The sequence below is a fragment of the Populus trichocarpa genome, chromosome 8 (assembly GCF_000002775.5).
Source record: "Populus trichocarpa isolate Nisqually-1 chromosome 8, P.trichocarpa_v4.1, whole genome shotgun sequence".
Lineage (NCBI taxonomy): Eukaryota > Viridiplantae > Streptophyta > Magnoliopsida > Malpighiales > Salicaceae > Populus > Populus trichocarpa.
In genome coordinates, this window is record NC_037292.2 from 13597791 (window position 1) to 13616657 (window position 18867).

General features: G+C 34.9%; 1 protein-coding gene across 1 annotated transcript; it reads left to right on the forward strand.

The window, feature by feature from the left end:
* Positions 1-11310: 11310 nt before the first annotated feature.
* LOC7469074 (mitochondrial-processing peptidase subunit alpha) lies at positions 11311-17924 on the forward strand. Its single transcript, XM_002311755.4, has 13 exons — positions 11311-11490; positions 11753-11992; positions 12096-12392; positions 12490-12657; positions 12771-12938; positions 13031-13117; positions 13281-13347; positions 13610-13707; positions 14666-14738; positions 14830-14900; positions 15026-15075; positions 17338-17450; positions 17537-17924. Exons 1-13 carry the CDS (start codon positions 11452-11454, stop codon positions 17587-17589), a joined length of 1524 nt encoding a protein of 507 aa, XP_002311791.4. The 5' UTR covers positions 11311-11451; the 3' UTR covers positions 17590-17924.
* The last annotated feature ends 943 nt before the right edge of the window (positions 17925-18867 follow it).

Consider the following 18867-nt stretch of genomic DNA (forward strand, 5'->3'; position numbering starts at 1 on the left):
CCGGTCCCGCCTCTACTTGAGCATCAATCTTTCTTAATTCTAGCAATTCTTTTTCATCCCAATCCTCCCACTGAGCATCGACTGTCTTGACCTTGCGACTAAGAGCATCTGCGACTACATTTGCTCTCCCCGGATGATAATCGATTACACAATCATAATCTTTTATCAATTCCACCCAGCGTCTTTGCCGCATATTCAATTCCTTCTGCGTCATTAGATACCTCAAACTCTTATGATCCGTGAATATCTGAACCCGAGACCCATATAAATAGTGCCTTCATACTCTTAAGGCAAACACCACAGCCGCTAATTCTAAATCATGCACCGGGTAATTTATCTCGTGAGCCTTTAACTGTCTTGAGGCATACGCAATTACTTTACCGTGTTGCATCAATACACACCCTAGTCCCTTCTTCGATGCATCACTATAGACCACTAATCCTTCAGTTCCGGATGGAAGTGTTAACACCGGTGCAGTAGTGAGTCTTTTTTTCAGTTCTTGGAAGCTTTCTTCGCATTCCTGAGTCCACTCCCACTTTGTCTCTTTTCGAGTCAGCCGAGTCATGGGAATAGCTATGGTAGAAAATCCCTCAATAAATCTTCGATAGTACCCTGCTAATCCAAGGAAACTACGAATTTCAGTGATATTGGTAGGTCTTTCCCATTTCAATACTGCTTCAACTTTTCTAGGATCCACCGATATTCCTTCAGCTGATATAATATGTCCTAGAAAAATCACTTCCTTTAGCCAGAATTCACACTTGCTAAGTTTGGCATATAGTCGACGCTCCCTTAAGGTCATCAATACCTGCCTCAGATGTTGTTCATGCTCCAAATATGACTTTGAATAAACTAAAATATCGTCTATGAATACCACCACAAACTTGTCTAAGTATGGTCGGAAGACCCTGTTCATCAAATCCATGAACACAGCCAGTGCATTTGTTAGCCCAAACGGCATTACTAAGAACTCGTAATGTCCATACTGAGTTCTGAATGCGGTTTTTGCTACATCTAGTTCCTTAATCCTCAACTGATAGTATCCCGACCTCAGATCTATTTTTGAAAACACTCTTGCCCCTTTTAGCTGATCAAACAAATCATCTATCCGCGGGAGCGGATATTTGTTCTTTATTGTTACTCTGTTCAACTGCCTATAATCTATACAAAGCCGAAGGGTCCCATCCTTTTTCTTCACAAATAGCACAGGAGCTCCCCATGGTGAATTACTCGGACGAATAAACCCTTTATTTAGTAATTCCTGTAGTTGGATCTTCAGTTCGGCCAACTCTGCTGGCGCCATCCTATACGGTGATTGGGCTATCGGAGACGTACCAGGCAGTACATCAATAGTGACCTCCACTTCTCTTTCAGGGGGGACTCCCGGCAGTTCATCCGGAAATACATCAGGAAATTCTCTTACTATTGGAATATTTGACACTTGAATATCTCCTATTTTGGTCTCTAAGACATAGGCAAGGTAAGCCTCACACCCCTTTTTTATCATTTTCCTAGCGGCCATAGCTGAGATAATACAGTTTGGGATGACATTTCTCTCCCCCCTAAACACTATCTTCTTACCATCGGGCCCTTGAAGAGTTACTATTTTTGTGAAACAGTCCATTTGAGCTTTATTCATACTTAGCCAGTCCATTCCCAAGATGACATCAAAATCATGTAATTCTAGTGGTAATAAATCTACTTTTAATTCACAACCACCTATATTAATCTGGACCCCCTTATACATATGATCAACATTCACAGTTTCACTTAATGGAGTGCTTATAATAAACCCATTTTCTATTCTACAAGGATTTTTCCCTAATCCCCCCACAAGTTTATTTGCAACAAATGAGTGTGTGGCACCCGAATCAAACAATACATGAACTGACAGAGAATTTAACTGCAATGTACCTGCCACTACGTCAGAAGCGGCCCTGGTCTCCTCCTGGGTCATGTAGTATACTCTGCCTTGGGTTCGGCCCCCCCGTATTCTGTCACCCTGGGCATGAGTTCGGCTCCTATTGCCGCTGGCCCCTGACAAAACCTGTCTGGCTGGTCTATTCACGGTAGCGGACTGCTGCTGACTCTGAGCTTGCTGTTGATTTTGGGTGATTTCAGTCCTACGGGGGCAATCTCTTCGGAAGTGCCCTTGACCCCCGCAATAATAACAGTCTCGGCCTAAGTGCGGGCAGTCCCTCCACATATGCTCCCCTCGGCATATATAACACCGCCCTGGTGTTGCAGAACAGTCCCCTGGATGTCTTTGCCCACAGTGAACACACAAGGGATAAGTGATCGTTCTCTGCTCTGACACTCCTCTAGAAAAATTACCCCTAAGATTTGGCTGTCCTCCTGTCGACCCCACCTCAGTAGTCTGAACTGATGCAACTGATGTACCTCCCACCTTTTTAAACTGGCTGTACTGTCCTTTCCCCTTTTTTGAGAAAGGGGGTCTGTTATGGGTGTACTCTGTATCCTTTCGTTTACCTAAACCATGCTGGCCTTGTTGGCCCTCTTTCATACAAGCTTCCAGGGCCTCTGCTGCTTCAACAAGATCTCTAGTGGTCTCGAACTTAAATGCAATCAACCCTTGTCTCAACTCTTGCCGCAATCCATCCCTCAACCTTTCCACCCTATGTTGCTCACCAGGGACATAATGCGAGGCAAACATGGAGAGGTCATGAAACCTCCTCTCATAATCAAGTACTAACATGTCTCCTTGCCTTAGGGCCAGAAACTCTTGTTCCTTAATTTTTCGATGATAGGAGGAGTAAAACTGATGTTCAAACTGCATTTTAAATTCAGCCCAAGTCCAGGATCCTGCGGGTCTCCTCGATCTCACTGTATCCCACCAGGACCGTGCCCTATCAGAAAGTAAATGAGCGGCACAGTTCACTCGCAAGCCCTCTGTTACTTGCATCTGATCCAGAGTATCCTCAATTGTGCGAAGCCACCTTCCTGCTATCTCAGCGTCTGGTTCACCTAAAAAGGGCTCGCACCCAAGTTCTCTCATGCTTTTTACAATCCGCACTAATGTGACCACATTATCAGCTTTTGTCGTAGCTGCTGGAACTGCTTGTACTGTCGGAGCTACTGGGATTGTCGGGGCCGAGGCACCAGGCATTGCCTCAATCACTGCTCTCACTATCTGAGCTATGAACAAAGGGTCGACATGTAGTGTAGGGACCGCTGCAGGTGCTGGAGTCGTAGCTGGAGGCACGACTTCCTGTCTCTGCTGGTCTGAACCCTCGAGTTGTAACCCCTCAGTCTGTCTCAAGTCGGTGTCACGAATAAGTCCAGTCGACTCTCCCAGTCTTGACTGCTGAGGCTCTAGGGGCATATGAGAGGCAGTATCCTCCAATGGATCCTCTCCTTGTCTCTCCTCAAACCCTTCTCCAATCATTGTACCCTTCCTTGTGCGAACCATCCTTGTAAAAGTCAAAAATTTATTAAACCCTCTTTTTTTTTTTTCCATTCCTGAACCTAAGCCAGGGCTCTGATACCAACTGTAACAGTCTCAAATTATAAACTCAAAATATACGATATATATTCGTAGCTACAATTTTTTTTTTTTAATATATATATACAATTTTCCTGAAATTTCGGCAGAGTTTCCTTTGTATTCTTTAGATACCAAGTTATCGACTCAATCATTTCTCAACCTGTAACATCAATCACAATATTCGTCCCATTATTTGGACTTCAAAAAACTCAAGCATATTTCAATATCTCAAATCTATTTTCTATAGAACATTATAATAAAACTAATAAATTCTTAACATGCATCGTCTCTTTTCTTTTTTTTTTTTGTATTTGTGCTCAAATATATACACAACCAACCATAATTCAACTTAATAATAATAATAACATTATAAATTACGTCATACATAAGATAATAAGTTAAACATTACATTTTTAGATATTGAAGTATATTATAACAAAACATTAGTTCTTCCAATTACATTAATCACATAACAAAATTATTTATCCAAGCATCTACTTTCCAGAACGAGGGTGCGATGTACCTAAAAACATTATCGCATAAAACATGATTAAAACAGTTGCACATTTCAATAAGTAATTGATTAAGGACTAATTATTCATATACATTAAAGTGACTTTCCCATTAATTTGTAAATTAATTTTCTTAACATGGCCATGCAATCAGGTATAAATTCCAGAAATCAGGAAATGATCTTCAAGGCTTGCCCATTCAACAGAATATTATTTCCAGTAATTGCCCATTCACCAGGGCATTATTTCCAGTAACCAGGAAATAATTTTTCAAGGCTTGCCCATTCACCAGGGCATTATTTCCAGTAACTGCCCATTCACCAGGGCATTATTTCCAGTAACCAGGAAATAATTTTTCAAGGCTTGCCCATTCACCAGGGCATTATTTCCAGTAACTGCCCATTCACCAGGGCATTATTTCCAGTAACCAGGAAATAATTTTTTCAAGGCTTGCCCATTCACCAGGGCATTATTTCCAGTAACTAGCACTAGAATTTACAATCTATAAAAATTCATTCTACAATAATAATAATAAAAATTTAAACTAATTAATTACTCAAAGGTGTCGAACACCTACCTGGTGTCTGTGCGCGTGAAGATGTCCCTTGTTGCTGATTAGGTCCCGCGGCCTCCTCTGTACCAACAAAAATTACTTTGTCATTGTTCATTCATTCGAACCGGTAAAAATTCTAATACCCATTACATATTCTTTGATTAAATCCAACACCCTTAATTAAGTTTAATTGACTTTTAATTCAAGGAGGACAAAACCCTCCTTTATGAAACATTTACTTATTTTTTTTTTCACAAAAGTCCCTATACAATTTAATCTATCAACATCAATTGTCTTCAATTTGGTAAGATTCCTCAATAATATTATTTAAACTCCATTCTCTAATTTTTCTTCTTCATTTAGCCAAAAACTCCTCAATAATATCATTTAAACTTCATTCTCTAATTTTTCTTCTCTATTTAGCCAAAAACTCCTCAATAATATCATTTAAACTTCATTCTCTAATTTTTCTTCTCTATTTAGCCAAAAACAACCTAGGGAAGGAAGTGAAGATTTTTCTTTTCTCTTTGAAAAATTCTTACTTCATTCATATAACAACACTTATAAACCTTCATCTTCCCTTATTTTCCAAACAATTGTATTTAACTTCAATTCCCCCAAATTATTCCTCTTTTGGCCAAATATTCAATTAAAATGAGGAAAAATAATTTTTGTTTCTTTTACTTAAAATTAAACACTTACCCAATCATAATTCATGCTTTCTAACATGGTTCAAACATAATTTGCATCATTCCTATAAATTATAACATAAATCCACAATTTCACATAATCATAATTTTGCATAATCCTTCATCAAACATAAAATTAAAGGAATTAATCATTTGGAGCATGTTATTTACCTCACTTTGATAAGGATTTAAGAAAAGAATGCAAGAAAAATCAAGTTTTCTTCTTCTCCCTCTTCAAACCCTAGCTTGAAATCCTTCCTTCAATGCATTCACCACCTTAAAATCAACCCCCTCTTTATGTTTAATTAAGTTACTCACTCTAATTACTCACTTTAATTAGTGAAATCAATGAGCATTTAAGTAGAAAAATCACACAATTCTTCCCCCTCTCTTTCTTTGAAGCTCACGGCTAAAAGAGAAAAAAATAGAGCATTTATAGTCTAACTTTTACTTATTTACACATTGGCCCTCATTTCTTCTCATTTCTATTTTTGCCACTCAACTCTTCTTTTTACTTAATTCTCACCTTAACATCTTATATTTTATTCTATTGTATCCAATTACAATACTTGGAATCCTTTTATTTAATCTATTCGGTACTTTATTTATTTTACTCAGATTATAATTTAGCGGGTTTTCACAGTTATTATAGAGAATAGTCAGATGTTGGGTAATTCGTATGGAATTACCGGTTATATTGGTCGTATGGAATTACCGGTCAGATTGGTTATTTATAGAGAATAGTCGGATGTTGGGTAATATATATGGAATTACCGGTTTGATTGTTGGCTATTTAAAAGGGTTAGCCGGGTTTGAGGTAAAATTGTAAATTACCAAATTAAAAATTAAGCAATGAGTGTTGGTTACAGAGGTCCTATAAGTATAGGATTAATAAATTATGAATGAGTTATTAATGTTGATATATAGTAAGTTAGTGATGAAAGATAATTTGATATATTTTGAAGACTTGTGAACATAATAGCTTTATCATTTTTTATATGTTATCTTTCTTATTTCTTATTAATGTTATGTATACAGGTTTTTCACGAGGTGATGCGGAGCGTTAAATATGAGCTTTGTGTTTTAATCTGTTTATTTTGTGGGATGTAATATATTTTCTTTATATGTAGATTGTAATATATGTATCATGAAGATGTTTGCTTTTGGTACTTATACATTTAAAAAGTATGAGTAAGGAACTAATATTTTTAAACTATTTGAAAAGAATATTTAGTAATTATAATTATGCATGTTTAAAAGATGGGTGCATGTTAATGTAATAATTAGTTCAATATAAATCTTTTGAGTTTATAATTGTTTGTTGTTAATGTTTTATTTGTTGATGATGTAAGGTTGAGAAAATACAATGAAGTATAGTTATGTGAAATATTGTATGATGAGATGGGATATGATTCAGGATGGTTGGATCAAAGTGGAAGTTTTGAGTATTGTGATTGAATGAAGTCTAGTCGATAACTTGGTAACATCAGAAAACAAAGGAAACTCTGCCGAAATTGTCAAAAAAAAAAAATCTCATAATCTAAGACATATTATTCACTACTTGACATTAGTAAAGAAATGTTTAAGATTTCAGGACATTATAATTTGAGGGTGTTACATACTCTGATACACATTATCAAACACATCATATACATATGTTTTAACAATTTTGAACAACCATTATTTCTGTTATTCACAACTTTTGTCATCTTTTCTTTTTTCTGTCATATATTTTTATAATAACTTTTTTCCCTTCAGGAATCAGACAAGGTTGTCCCCCCAAATAGCCCTAAGTTATGCCATACAAGTCATTTCCACAAATTTTTATATTCACTTTATTACGCAATCTTAATGATCTTAAAGTTTTCTATAAAAAAAAATCCATAAAACGCAACCGTACTTTATACTTCACTTGACTCTACAACACAATCTTATACTTAATCCTTTTTTTTTAATCTATAAAGTCGTCCTTGATGTGACAACATCATCTTCCTCTTCACAATGGTCATCCTCATTATCACTAATTGAATTTGCTAGATTATTTACCCTTTCATGCATTTTCCTCGGGTGATACAATCTTTGTCTTCATTTCTTCACAAATGTTAGGCATTAATCAATTCAACGATCTATATCATGAATCCAATCATAATATTCTTATTAATCTAGTACTTAATACCATAGTTCACCACTTTTATTTAACAATTAGGTTTTACCCAAAATTTCATTAATAGTCCAACAAGTCGGTCTTCAAATGAACTGATACCATTAGCCCATTACTAGACACTAGTTTCATTACCGGGTTACTAGTTCCACAACATAGCTCATTATCGGACACTAACTCCATTACCGAGTTATTAACGTTAATTACCAACACTTCAACCACTAAGTATCATTCCATATTTATCACACACTTAATTTAATTGTGTCATAACGTTTCCCACGCCCAATCTTATTTCATATCCCAAACATTTACCATGCACATACAATCTACATACATTGTCTTGTTGTATCCAATCCAACTCATAATCACATTAACACATAATTTTATTGTATTCAATCTAACTTACAATCTCATTAGCATATAATCCTATCAAATATAATCACATTTTAAGATAGCAATTCTGAATTTTATAATTAAAAATTATATTAAATTTAGAAAAAGACAAGATGTCGAGCACCCACCTAGTGTATGTGCACGTGCTCCCACTCCATGTTGTTGTCCAGTCCCCATAGCCTCCCTTGAAAACTGGCGAGCTACTATTCAACATGAACAAAATCCGGGGAGTTTGTTTACAATCTCCATCGTCCTAATTAATAAAACATCCAGGCTTACCATATATTTAAAAATAGATATGATCCAACGATGGAAAAGAGAGGAATTGGTCGATGACCGAAACTGCCTTGTGGGGTTTTTCTTCCCAGGATATTGCCGATGGCAATTTATGTCAAATGAAAAATGGTCTTGCAAATTCCTCCGGAGAGATGACAGGCTGGTGAGAAGAACAATATATCAAAAAAGAAGCACTATCCAACGGTTAATGCCGAAGATATAACCGTTGGAGCCTACTGTCTCCTATGGATTAACTCCTTTAAATTCTACACTTCTCTTTTTAGCCAAATTTTCTTCCTTGTTTATCCTTTTACCCTTTTTTTTATATGGAATGGTTGGCCAATTTGTTGTTTTAAAGGTAATTTTATCATTAATTACAATTGTATCCCTTACTTGTGCTTTTATGTATTTTATTTTATTTTTCACATAAACTATCTAGTTTTTCTGCTTGAATCATTAGTCTTTATTGAACTCCGATTGAGCTGAGATCTTAAACCAAGGTAGGACAACATATTAATAGACTCCATGCAAAATTATACCCCTATCCAATGGTTGGATTGTGAGCTCTGCTCTTTAGCGTAAAATTGGTCAGTATATGACTTTTCATTAACAATCCAATTTTTTTTGTTCAATCCTCATATAAATCATATCAATTATTCTTATAAAACCTTAGGGTCATTTTATTGTTTTGAAATATATTTATTTTAAATTTTTCATATTTATTTATTTATCAAGCTTATTATTGTTTGAATGTAACGTCCTGTTTTTTTGTTGCACTATCATTTCTTATAATTTATTCTTTATTACCTCACTTATTCCTTAGAAATATTTTATCATTTTTCTTATTATTTTATTCATTAAAACACATTATCGATTTCGTTATCGTTATGAATTCTAAACAAAATTCATTTTATGAAGGTCATCCCCTTTTTTATACATCACAATTATTGTTATTATTATCATTTATCTATTTTTTTATCTTTGTTTCCATCACTCTTATTACTTTTAGTTTTATATTTACACGAGAGTTTATATCCAGAAACCCCCCCCCCTCCGCGGAGTTTTCTTGATTCCTAAACCGAGTTCCTTTGAAACCCTTTTTAATCTCTTCTTCTTTATGTCTAGTGTTTAAGTTGGTGTAATTTGAGGTGGAAAAACAAAAAACAAATCACACAAACCCTCTCTTTTTCTTCACCTTCCAGTCGGCCATGAATTGCTTCCTAAGAAAGCCATTCATGTATTTATACCCCTCGTTAATTCTATGTCTATAGTAGTCCCTTAAGTTCCCTAAATTCCCTTTTTAACCCCGCTCTTTTATCTCCTATTTGATTCAAATCTTTTTATCATCAATTGATATTAATCAATTTCACCCCCTTTAATTAATTTCATTTATTCATTTTTATCTTTTTAAATTTCTGGTTTGATTAGTAATTTTAATAATTCACTTATCCAATAAAATTTTGACCAGGATTTACAACGGTAGTGTGCTGGCGAAATTGTTCTTGGGCATTGAGTGATTGAGAGCAGATTACGTAGGGTTGTTTCGGGTTTTCGTTTCCTTCTTTCTTGGAGACATTGCTAGGAAAAGAAACATTGGAGAGCACACATTTTGCTGCTGTGAATCAAGCCTGCCTGTTGGTATGCAGGCTTGGTCTTGCCTCTTCGTCTTCTCGGCTGTGTGTGGATGTGTTTTAGCTGCAATGGGCTTCTTTGCTTCTAGGTTTCTCTTCACTTGCTTCGGCTTCTCTGATGTCGGCTTCCTGCTGCAAGCGGCTGATGGTTTGTTTCTGGCTGCACCGGGCTCTGTTGTGTTGCTAGCCTGTTTCTATAGTTTACTTACCGGTGATAAGGAGATTCATTTGTGCTTTTGCATTGCTTATTCTCATTAAACTTATGCATTATCCGATTAAAAAAAAACTAGCCCATGCATTCTTTGTTCTATATTATCAACAACCTCCAGCACGTTGATCGATCACTTGGAGTTTTCTCTTTGCACAGGGCAACTAACTTACAATTGATCGATCATCAATCATCACTTTTGGATGTTAAAAGGCTGTCAATCGTTTCATCGATCATTCGCCGGCGCACCGTTAAATTTTTGTAATCTCCGGCGAAATCTCTTGTTGGCATCCATTCATGCCTCTGTATGTAATATTAGCCAGCTGCTTATAAGCACTTTCGTGAACAGCCTTCCTTTTGACAAGTTGACGGTTAAGGTTCCTCTCTGCATTCTCGATCATGGCTCGATCAACATCACTATCTTTTTTCCATGTTCTTTTGTTCATTATACATTTCTCTGCTTATGCGATCATTAACCAGTTCCAGACTTCCAGTATGTTACTATTCATCCATGAGAACCAACTTTGTAGTCAACCTTTTTTAGTCTTCTTTTTTGCTCAAGCAAAAATATTCAATCTTGGAAACCTAATTTCTTCGTTAGAGCATAATTGTCTTTTCTTTTCCGTTTTAATTTATATAAAGGTTCCAAATAATCTGTGATTTGTTATTTTATTTCATTGTTAATTAACCAGTGTGAATTTATTTTATCTATACAAGTGAGGACATTTATTTTCCAAGGTCAATAACTCCAATTTAATCGTGGAGAATTAATTTTTCAATTTTGTAGAAATAAATAATTATATAAAAAAACATGTTTCCTATTTATCATTTTTTTAAAACCCATGTTTTCTATTTCTCGTATTCTATAAAATAGAAGTCCAAAAATATTAATATATTTAGTTAGATTAATGTTCAAGTTAATTTATTAGATTTTTTAAATATATTAAAGTTAATGTAAATGATGTGTTCTAAAAATTATTCAAAAAAAAGAAAAGAATTAGAGTTCATTTAAAATTGCGTTTATAATTTTAAATTGAAATAGTAAAGTAAAACTAATTTTTTCAAAATAAATTTTTTTTAATATATTTTAAATAAAAAATATTTTAAAAAACAATTCTTATAATATTCATAAATATTTTTTTAATCTTAATCACACATTTGAAGAATATTTTTTTATTGTCAAACTAATTACTTTTATTAGGAGAATATTTGTTTATTGTCAAACTAATTAGTTTTATCATCTATTATATTAAATCTTAAAGATGGATATTTATTTCTATTTTTGTAAAAGAATTTCATAATTTTCTTAATAGAAATAATTTTAAAATATCAATAAATATCCGATAGGGAAATTGGAAACTTTTTTAGCAAACACAAAAACATTTTATTATTTTTCTAGAGTGACGAATACAAATACATTAAAGTTTTCTTTTGTTTATTTATTTTTTAAATAAATATATAATCAATCTGGGTTTGATCTCTGATAGCAGCTATCATCATCAAATCAGTAGCAAGGCATCATCATGTACAGAACTGCAGTTTCGCGTCTCAGTGCTCTCAAGGTCAGTTTCGTCTCCTAAATCTCTATTTCCTAAATCTGCCATGATTTTTTTTATGCCCCAGATCTATTCATAGACCTTTTCTGCCTGGTTTCTGAGAAAATTTCATTAAAAGATATGATTTTTTAAAGTCTTTACTGAAAACCCATTTAACATGCAATCGTAATTTGGCGTGGCTGAGCTCTCTGCTTGTTATTTTACCGGGATGCCACCCCTTGCGTTGGTGGGCCTAATGTGACCAAGAGAGATACTTTCGTGTGATTAGGGCGGCCGTAGATATCCTACAAGATTTGCAAGTTCGAGTGCTGCAGCAGCCTTGCAATCGTCCTCTTCCAGTGGTTTATTCAGCTGGCTTACTGGGGGAAAGTCCAAGTCTTTGTCACCTCTAGACTTTCCACTTCAAGGAGTTGAACTCCCTTCCACTTTGCCTGATTATGTTGAACCCGGGGTAACTAAGATTACAACACTTGGTAATGGCTTGCGAATTGCATCTGAAACATCACCGGTATTTATGCTTGTATCCTTTTCATTTCTCTTTTCTTGCAGGTCTGTTTTTTTAGTTGTTGTTTTTAGCTTATTGTTTATTAGTTAATGCACTTGTATACCAGAGCCCTGTGGCGTCAATAGGGTTATATGTTGACTGTGGCTCAGTTTATGAGTCACCAGCAACATTTGGGGCTACTCACTTGCTGGAACGAATGGCATTCAAAAGCACAAGAAACCGCAGCCACTTGCGAGTTGTACGAGAAGTGGAAGCAATTGGGGGCGCTGTGCAATCCTCAGCATCCCGGGAGCAGATGGGATACACATATGATGCTCTAAAGACTTATCTTCCAGAGATGGTTGAGCTACTTATCGATTGTGTGAGGAACCCTGTCTTCCTTGATTGGGAGGTCAATGAACAGGTAAATCAACATTGTGGTGCCATTATGCATCTGCCACTCATCTTTATGAAATTGCAGATAGGTGGTGCTTATACATGCGATATTCTGCCTCATGCAGCTTCAGAAGGTGAAAGCTGAGATCAGTGAAGCTTCAAAGAACCCTCAAGGTGTGCTTTTAGAGGCGATTCACTCTGCTGGTTTTTCTGGTGGTTTGGCTAATCCACTTTTAGCCCCAGAATCTTCAATAGATAGATTGAATGGTTCACTCTTGGAGGAATTTGTAGTTGTACGTACAAGTGAAAATTTTCTTTTCTATCATCATGTTTTTTAATATGAGATTATTGCTTTGTTTCAATGAGTCTTGCATTCCTAAGTTGAATTTTTCTTTGAGTTTTTCAGGAAAATTATACTGCTCCTCGTATGGTGCTTGCAGCTTCTGGTGTTGAACATGAGGAATTGGTAGCCATTGCAGAGCCCCTTTTATCTGACCTGCCTGATAAAAAGAGTCCTGGAGAGCCAGAATCTTTTTATACTGGAGGTGATTTTCGTTGCCAAGCTGATTCAGGGGTATGTATTAAGATGTTTCTGAAGAACAAAAGTTTTTTGTACTATTTTCTAAGCATCTCATAGGGGTTCTCAACACTGACTCTCGATCATAGGACCCGAAAACCCATTTTGCTCTTGCATTTGGACTAAAAGGTGGCTGGCATGATGTGAAGGAGGCTATTACCTTGACAGTTCTTCAGGTTTTTAAAATTTGATTTATGTGTTTTTTGTATTAACTCTATGTAGTTGAATTATGGTAGGTTATTTCTACCTGCATCATGAATTTTCATGTGGTTTCTTTTTAAGCCTTATCAAATATGATTTGATGGAAACAATTAAGTCATATGTTTAATCATACTTTAGGTTCTAATGGGAGGTGGTGGATCATTCTCAGCTGGTGGCCCTGGGAAAGGAATGTATTCAAGGTTATGTAAGTTCAATGCCTGTGCCTGATCTGTAATGGACCTATGAATTGATCCTAAATATATACATAGATACAAGAATGTGTTACCATTTCTTCATTGTGCTATGAACACCCAAAGTTTATTGGTCATTATGCTTGTAGTTCTTGGATTCACATTCTTGAATTGCGAGGTCTGTTATCATGGAATGTACTTCATTCTAATGTTATAATATTTGATTATTTTTATTATTATTTTGGCATAATTGTATTTGTTTGATATGATGAGCAGATCAACGTGTCTTGAATCGGTATCACAAAATTCAATTGTTTTCGGCATTCAACAACATTTACAATCACACTGCCATATTTGGCATCGAAGCTACCACGGTAAGCTTGTATCTTTTAACACACTCCTTGTATCTTTTAACACGCAAACTCTCAAAAAAAAAAAAAAAGAGGAGGAGGAGGAGGAATGATGAGAAAATATGATTATAGTTGCACAAATACATACATACACAAGCACATGCACACATAAACATGTATTATCATGTATCGATAATAGACTAACTTGACTACGAAACAGTTATAAAAATTAAAGTAAATTTACTGAAGTAATTTATTCCAAGAATGCTAGATTAATATTTAAAAGAATGTAGTATAACTACATTTTAGAAAGTTCACTGGTCATTTATAAGCAAACTAAATCTATTCAGTTCCTTTTCCATTTAATAGCTTCCTTGCATGGATCATCATATTGTATCATTAATTCCACTCTCTGTTATGTATCAATGTCTTCAATGACTCTCATTTAACTGGAAAAGATAAGAGTGAATTTAATAATATGAAATCAAGGACATAATCACTATAAAAATGCCAATGAAATCACCAAGCATGAAAGTTTCGTGGAAACTTGGTCGGTTTAAAATTGAAGGCATGGCTGATCAAACTCCCCTTTCTCCACGCCATACTTCTTCTTTTTCTTCGTGCAAGTTTTGCTCTATGATGATGATCACATTGTTATCAAACTTGTGTGTGTGGGTATGTTTGTGTGCACTTATTTGATGCCTACGATGGTGAGCACATCGTTATCATACTGATTTGACTGGACATATGCAAACTTGTGTTCCGGAAACACCATTTATGCCTGCTTTGGTGTTCTTGGATCAAGCCCTCATTATGCCATACCATCTTTACATCATGTAGCCTAGGTGGCCAACCTTTGCTGATTTATTACTCAAGGCATATGTTAGAACTATAGAAGCAGCGGCATAGCTGAGTGTGTTCCTTTGTGGATTATAATTGTTACTACTGTATATGTCATTGCCCTCGATGTTTCTGGATGCAGGATGCAGATTTTGCATCATCAGCCATTGAGCTAGTGGTTAGAGAGCTAACTGAAGTTGCTTCGTCTGGTGCAGGTTTGTCATCATGTCTTTATCCTTTATTCTTTCTGCTGTGCAAAATCTGACTTTATCCTGTGCAAACATGTTTCTCTTTTGGTTTTTGAAGTTGACCCAGTGCAGCTACAACGTGCTAAACAGTCCACAAAGTCTGCCATTTTGATGAATCTGGAATCTAGAGTATGTAACATTTTCTTTCTGTTCTTGGTAACAATCATATATATTAGAGCAGTGCTGCCAGTGGATTGTTACTGTATCTAGGTTTTCTTGAATTTATTTGCTTACCTTTAAGGTATATTATGCAGATGGTTGTTTCAGAAGATATAGGTAGACAAATATTGACATATAACAAGAGGTATGATCTTGTTCCCTACTATCTAGTACCCTATGGACACCCATTTTCATCAATTGTTTCAGAACATTTGTGATCTTTTTATAATTCAAGTATTAAAACCCTAACAAAAGCTATAACCAAAATAGAGAATAGAATAAATTCACGAACAAAACAATTAAAACTAAGTATCATAATAACCTAAAATACTGGATTATCTATATAAGGATTTAAATCAAAATAACATTTAATCAATGATTTTCCTGTAAACAAAAATTCTTGGAAAATGTTTTAATCTTGGAAATATATGTTATTTATCAATGTTTGGCTATTTCAATGAAAACCACTTGAAAACAATTGCTTAGTCTTTGGTTTGCGTAGGAAATTAGTGTTAAGAAGGAAAGATGAGCATTTAATTGCTAGGTACCTGCCGGGTGGAGAAAGTCCTCCACCTGACCCAAACTGACCAGGTTGGATTTGGAGTTGGGTGATGGATTTAGATATTCCAGGTCGGAATTGGGTGGAGCAACAATGGGCTCCAAACCTGATCCACTGCCATCCTTAATTGCCCAGAAGACCATGTCACTGCCCTTGTTTTAACCCATTGGAGATCACACAATTTTGGAGTCTGTCACCAATATAGCAAAGCACCAGCTCTGTGAAGTTCTTCTCTGTAACTGGTTCTTATGGTGTCATCAGGTCTTTTGGTTTTTTTTTTTTTTCATCTGAAAGCCACTCACAACTTATGTTTGGGACATATTTCATGCATTGGTATTCATTAGCTTAGAGGTACATCCAAGCCAGGGTGTGAGACATGGTCGACCAATTACAGATTGACAAAACTAATTGCTTTGTCTGTGGTCCTTGAAGTGCTGTACTGTTTATGTACTTCAGACAATTTCATGCAAGAGCTTTTTCCAACTCAGGGAGAATGACATAAGATTTCTTCAAAATAAATTTATTTTATTTCTGAAATTATGTTCATTTACTTAGTTAGGAGTCGTGTGATTAGCATGCAACCTTTAAAACGTTTATTGGAGGCCAAGTTTTGTATGTTCTGATGATCAATACTGGCGTTTATTTTTCCTAAGAGGATTAGGTTTAAAGGTTCTCTCTATCAATTTATTCAAGATTTAAGAGCTTTCTTGATGAAGTGAAATCATGATATCTCATTTCAGCTTCGATGTTATTCACATTCTACCATTCTTTTGCTGTAATTTCTGTTTTGAATTGTTTCTCTTCCCACCCTATGCCACAGTTGAAATCCCCAGCCTCCCTCCTTTTCTAATTTTTAAATGCCTTTCTAGTTTTATGGTACTATTCATTTAAAAAATCTGGTTGTGTTTATATTGGATTTTGCCAACAAAAGAAAAAAGAATGAAATAACTTCAGCATGCTATCTATCATAAAATTGTTAAACCAAGACCCATAATATCAGCTATTTGATTTTGGTTATTATACCCTGTCCATTTTCGTTTTGAGGTTGAAAGTTTTGGTTATGAAAACTTTGAAATGAAAATTTATGGGAAACTAGCAGCTCACCCTGTCACACATTGCGAGACATTCAAAATTAGAGTTTCATTTTTCAACACTACAAATTTGAGGTTGTTTCCCTTCTCACTGGTGGAGGGTCCATCAAGGAGAGCTGCTATTTTCTTTTATATTTCTAATTTCAATTAATCAGGGTTTTCAATGCTTTTTTAGGTGAGAAGTGCTTCTAACAATATTTTTTCTTCGGTTTGGATGGAATATATTTTAAATAATCAGTTCTATCATTCAAAACTTTCCTTGTTATTTCCATGTTGGATAGTGGGATTGGCAGTGGAAAGGTTGGGAAATTTTGGGCCTGGAGGTGAAATTTCTACCTTACACACCATCTCTTATCTCATTTCCAAACGAGGCAAATTTCATCATCTCACGTGTTCTTTGCTCCCCCTTTATTTCTGTTTATTTTTACTCCTCCCAGACAGTGTAAAGGTCTGCTATAGATGTGCCCTTCCATACTTCCATGTGAGTTTTGGATGTCAAGCTGACATTCTGAAGTTCAGTTCCTGAATGCCTTGCAGATTTTTATGTCAGTTAATATAGGTGTTAATTTTATCTCCATAATTTTGGTAACTCCAACTTGACTTCATGAATTTCCTTGGAGGTTGAACTCGCCTCTTCATGATGTCAGCCAAATTAGCAAAACAGTGCGCAATGATTTCTTGATTGCATATAATGTTCTAGTTAATCATCTCAAAGTTGTATGATCTTTTGTTTACCTGCAACATTTGCCATGTTTAGGAAACCTTTGGAGGATTTCTTGAAGGCTGTAGATGAGGTTACATCGCAGGATATTACCGAAATTTCCCAAAAGCTTGTTTCTTCTCCTCTCACAATGGCATCATATGGAGAAGGTATTCGCAATCACTATGAATTCTCTGCTTTGTATGTTGGTGAGTTCTTTGATTATTTACATTTTCTTTTGACTCCTTTTCTGCAGTTATCAATGTCCCAACCTATGATGCAGTCAGCAGCATGTTCAAGTCAAAATGATTCTTCCCCTCACAGCAAATCGGGGGGAGGATCTGCGACAAACCTACATTTTTTGTTACAGCCAATTTGAGTTGGAGTTCATCTTCAATGGTCCCTTTCCTTTCTTTATCAATAAATCGGTGAATCTTTGGTCAGCAGCATTTGATATTCCTGACGTTGCCCTACAGTGCTTTCTTTCCATACTGGCTTTGTAATCTATATCTTCCCAGTCATCGTGGAAAAAGAAGATCATATTCTTTTGAGTGACATTTTATTGATGAAGGGATGTCTCATGGTGTTGATTTATTCGATTTTTGTACTAACGATATTGATTTATACAAATAATTCCATCACAATCTTGAGCAGGAATTGAATTTTATCTTTAAATAAAGAGGCATGAACATGAAGTATCAAATATTAGAATATGTTCAGGTTCGAGCCCTGTGGTTGCTCATACGATGACCACTGGAAGTTTACATGGTCGTTAACTTCAGGGCCCGTGGGATTAGTCGAGGTGTGTGCAAGCTGATCCGGACACCCACGTTAAACTAAAAAAAATATTAGAATACGTTTTAAAAACATATTTCACTTGAAATGGTTTTAAATTGATGGTTTTTTAGTGTTTTTTTTATTGGTTTGAATGTTTTGATAATAAAAAAGTATTTTAATAAATTTTTAAATAAAAAATATTTTTAAAAACCTTCAAAATTGAACTATCGCTCCTTGTATACGTTCCCCAAACCAGCTATATGATAACATTGAACTCGGTAATCGTGCAAGCAAAACAATTATAATTGTTGACCTGAAAAATCTTTATTCAGAATAAAAATATATTTATGGCATCTGGTGTAAATCATGTTCTTTAAAAATTTAATTTTTTTGGTTAAAAATTAAAATTTTTATGTATTTTGGATTGTTTTGATGTACTGATCTTAAAAATAATTTTTAAAAAATAAAAAAATATCATTTTAATACATTTCAGCATGAAAAATATTTTAAAAAACAACCTTAACTATACTTTCAAATAAGGAAATCAATGAACAATTAAAAACAGAAAAACACCAAGCACATTTTGAAGAGGAAAAACTGAAAATCACTCGTGTTCGATTTAATTCAGACCATGTGAAAAGTTTTGGTCAAATCTTACCTTTGTTTGCAAAATTTAGTCAATCTAATTATTATACTAATTAATTTTTAAAAAAAATATTTAAGAAACAATAATTTTTTTCCAACTAAAATTAAAAAAAATGTTTAACTAATTAAAAAGATCTTTATCGAAAGACTAAAATTTTAAAAAAA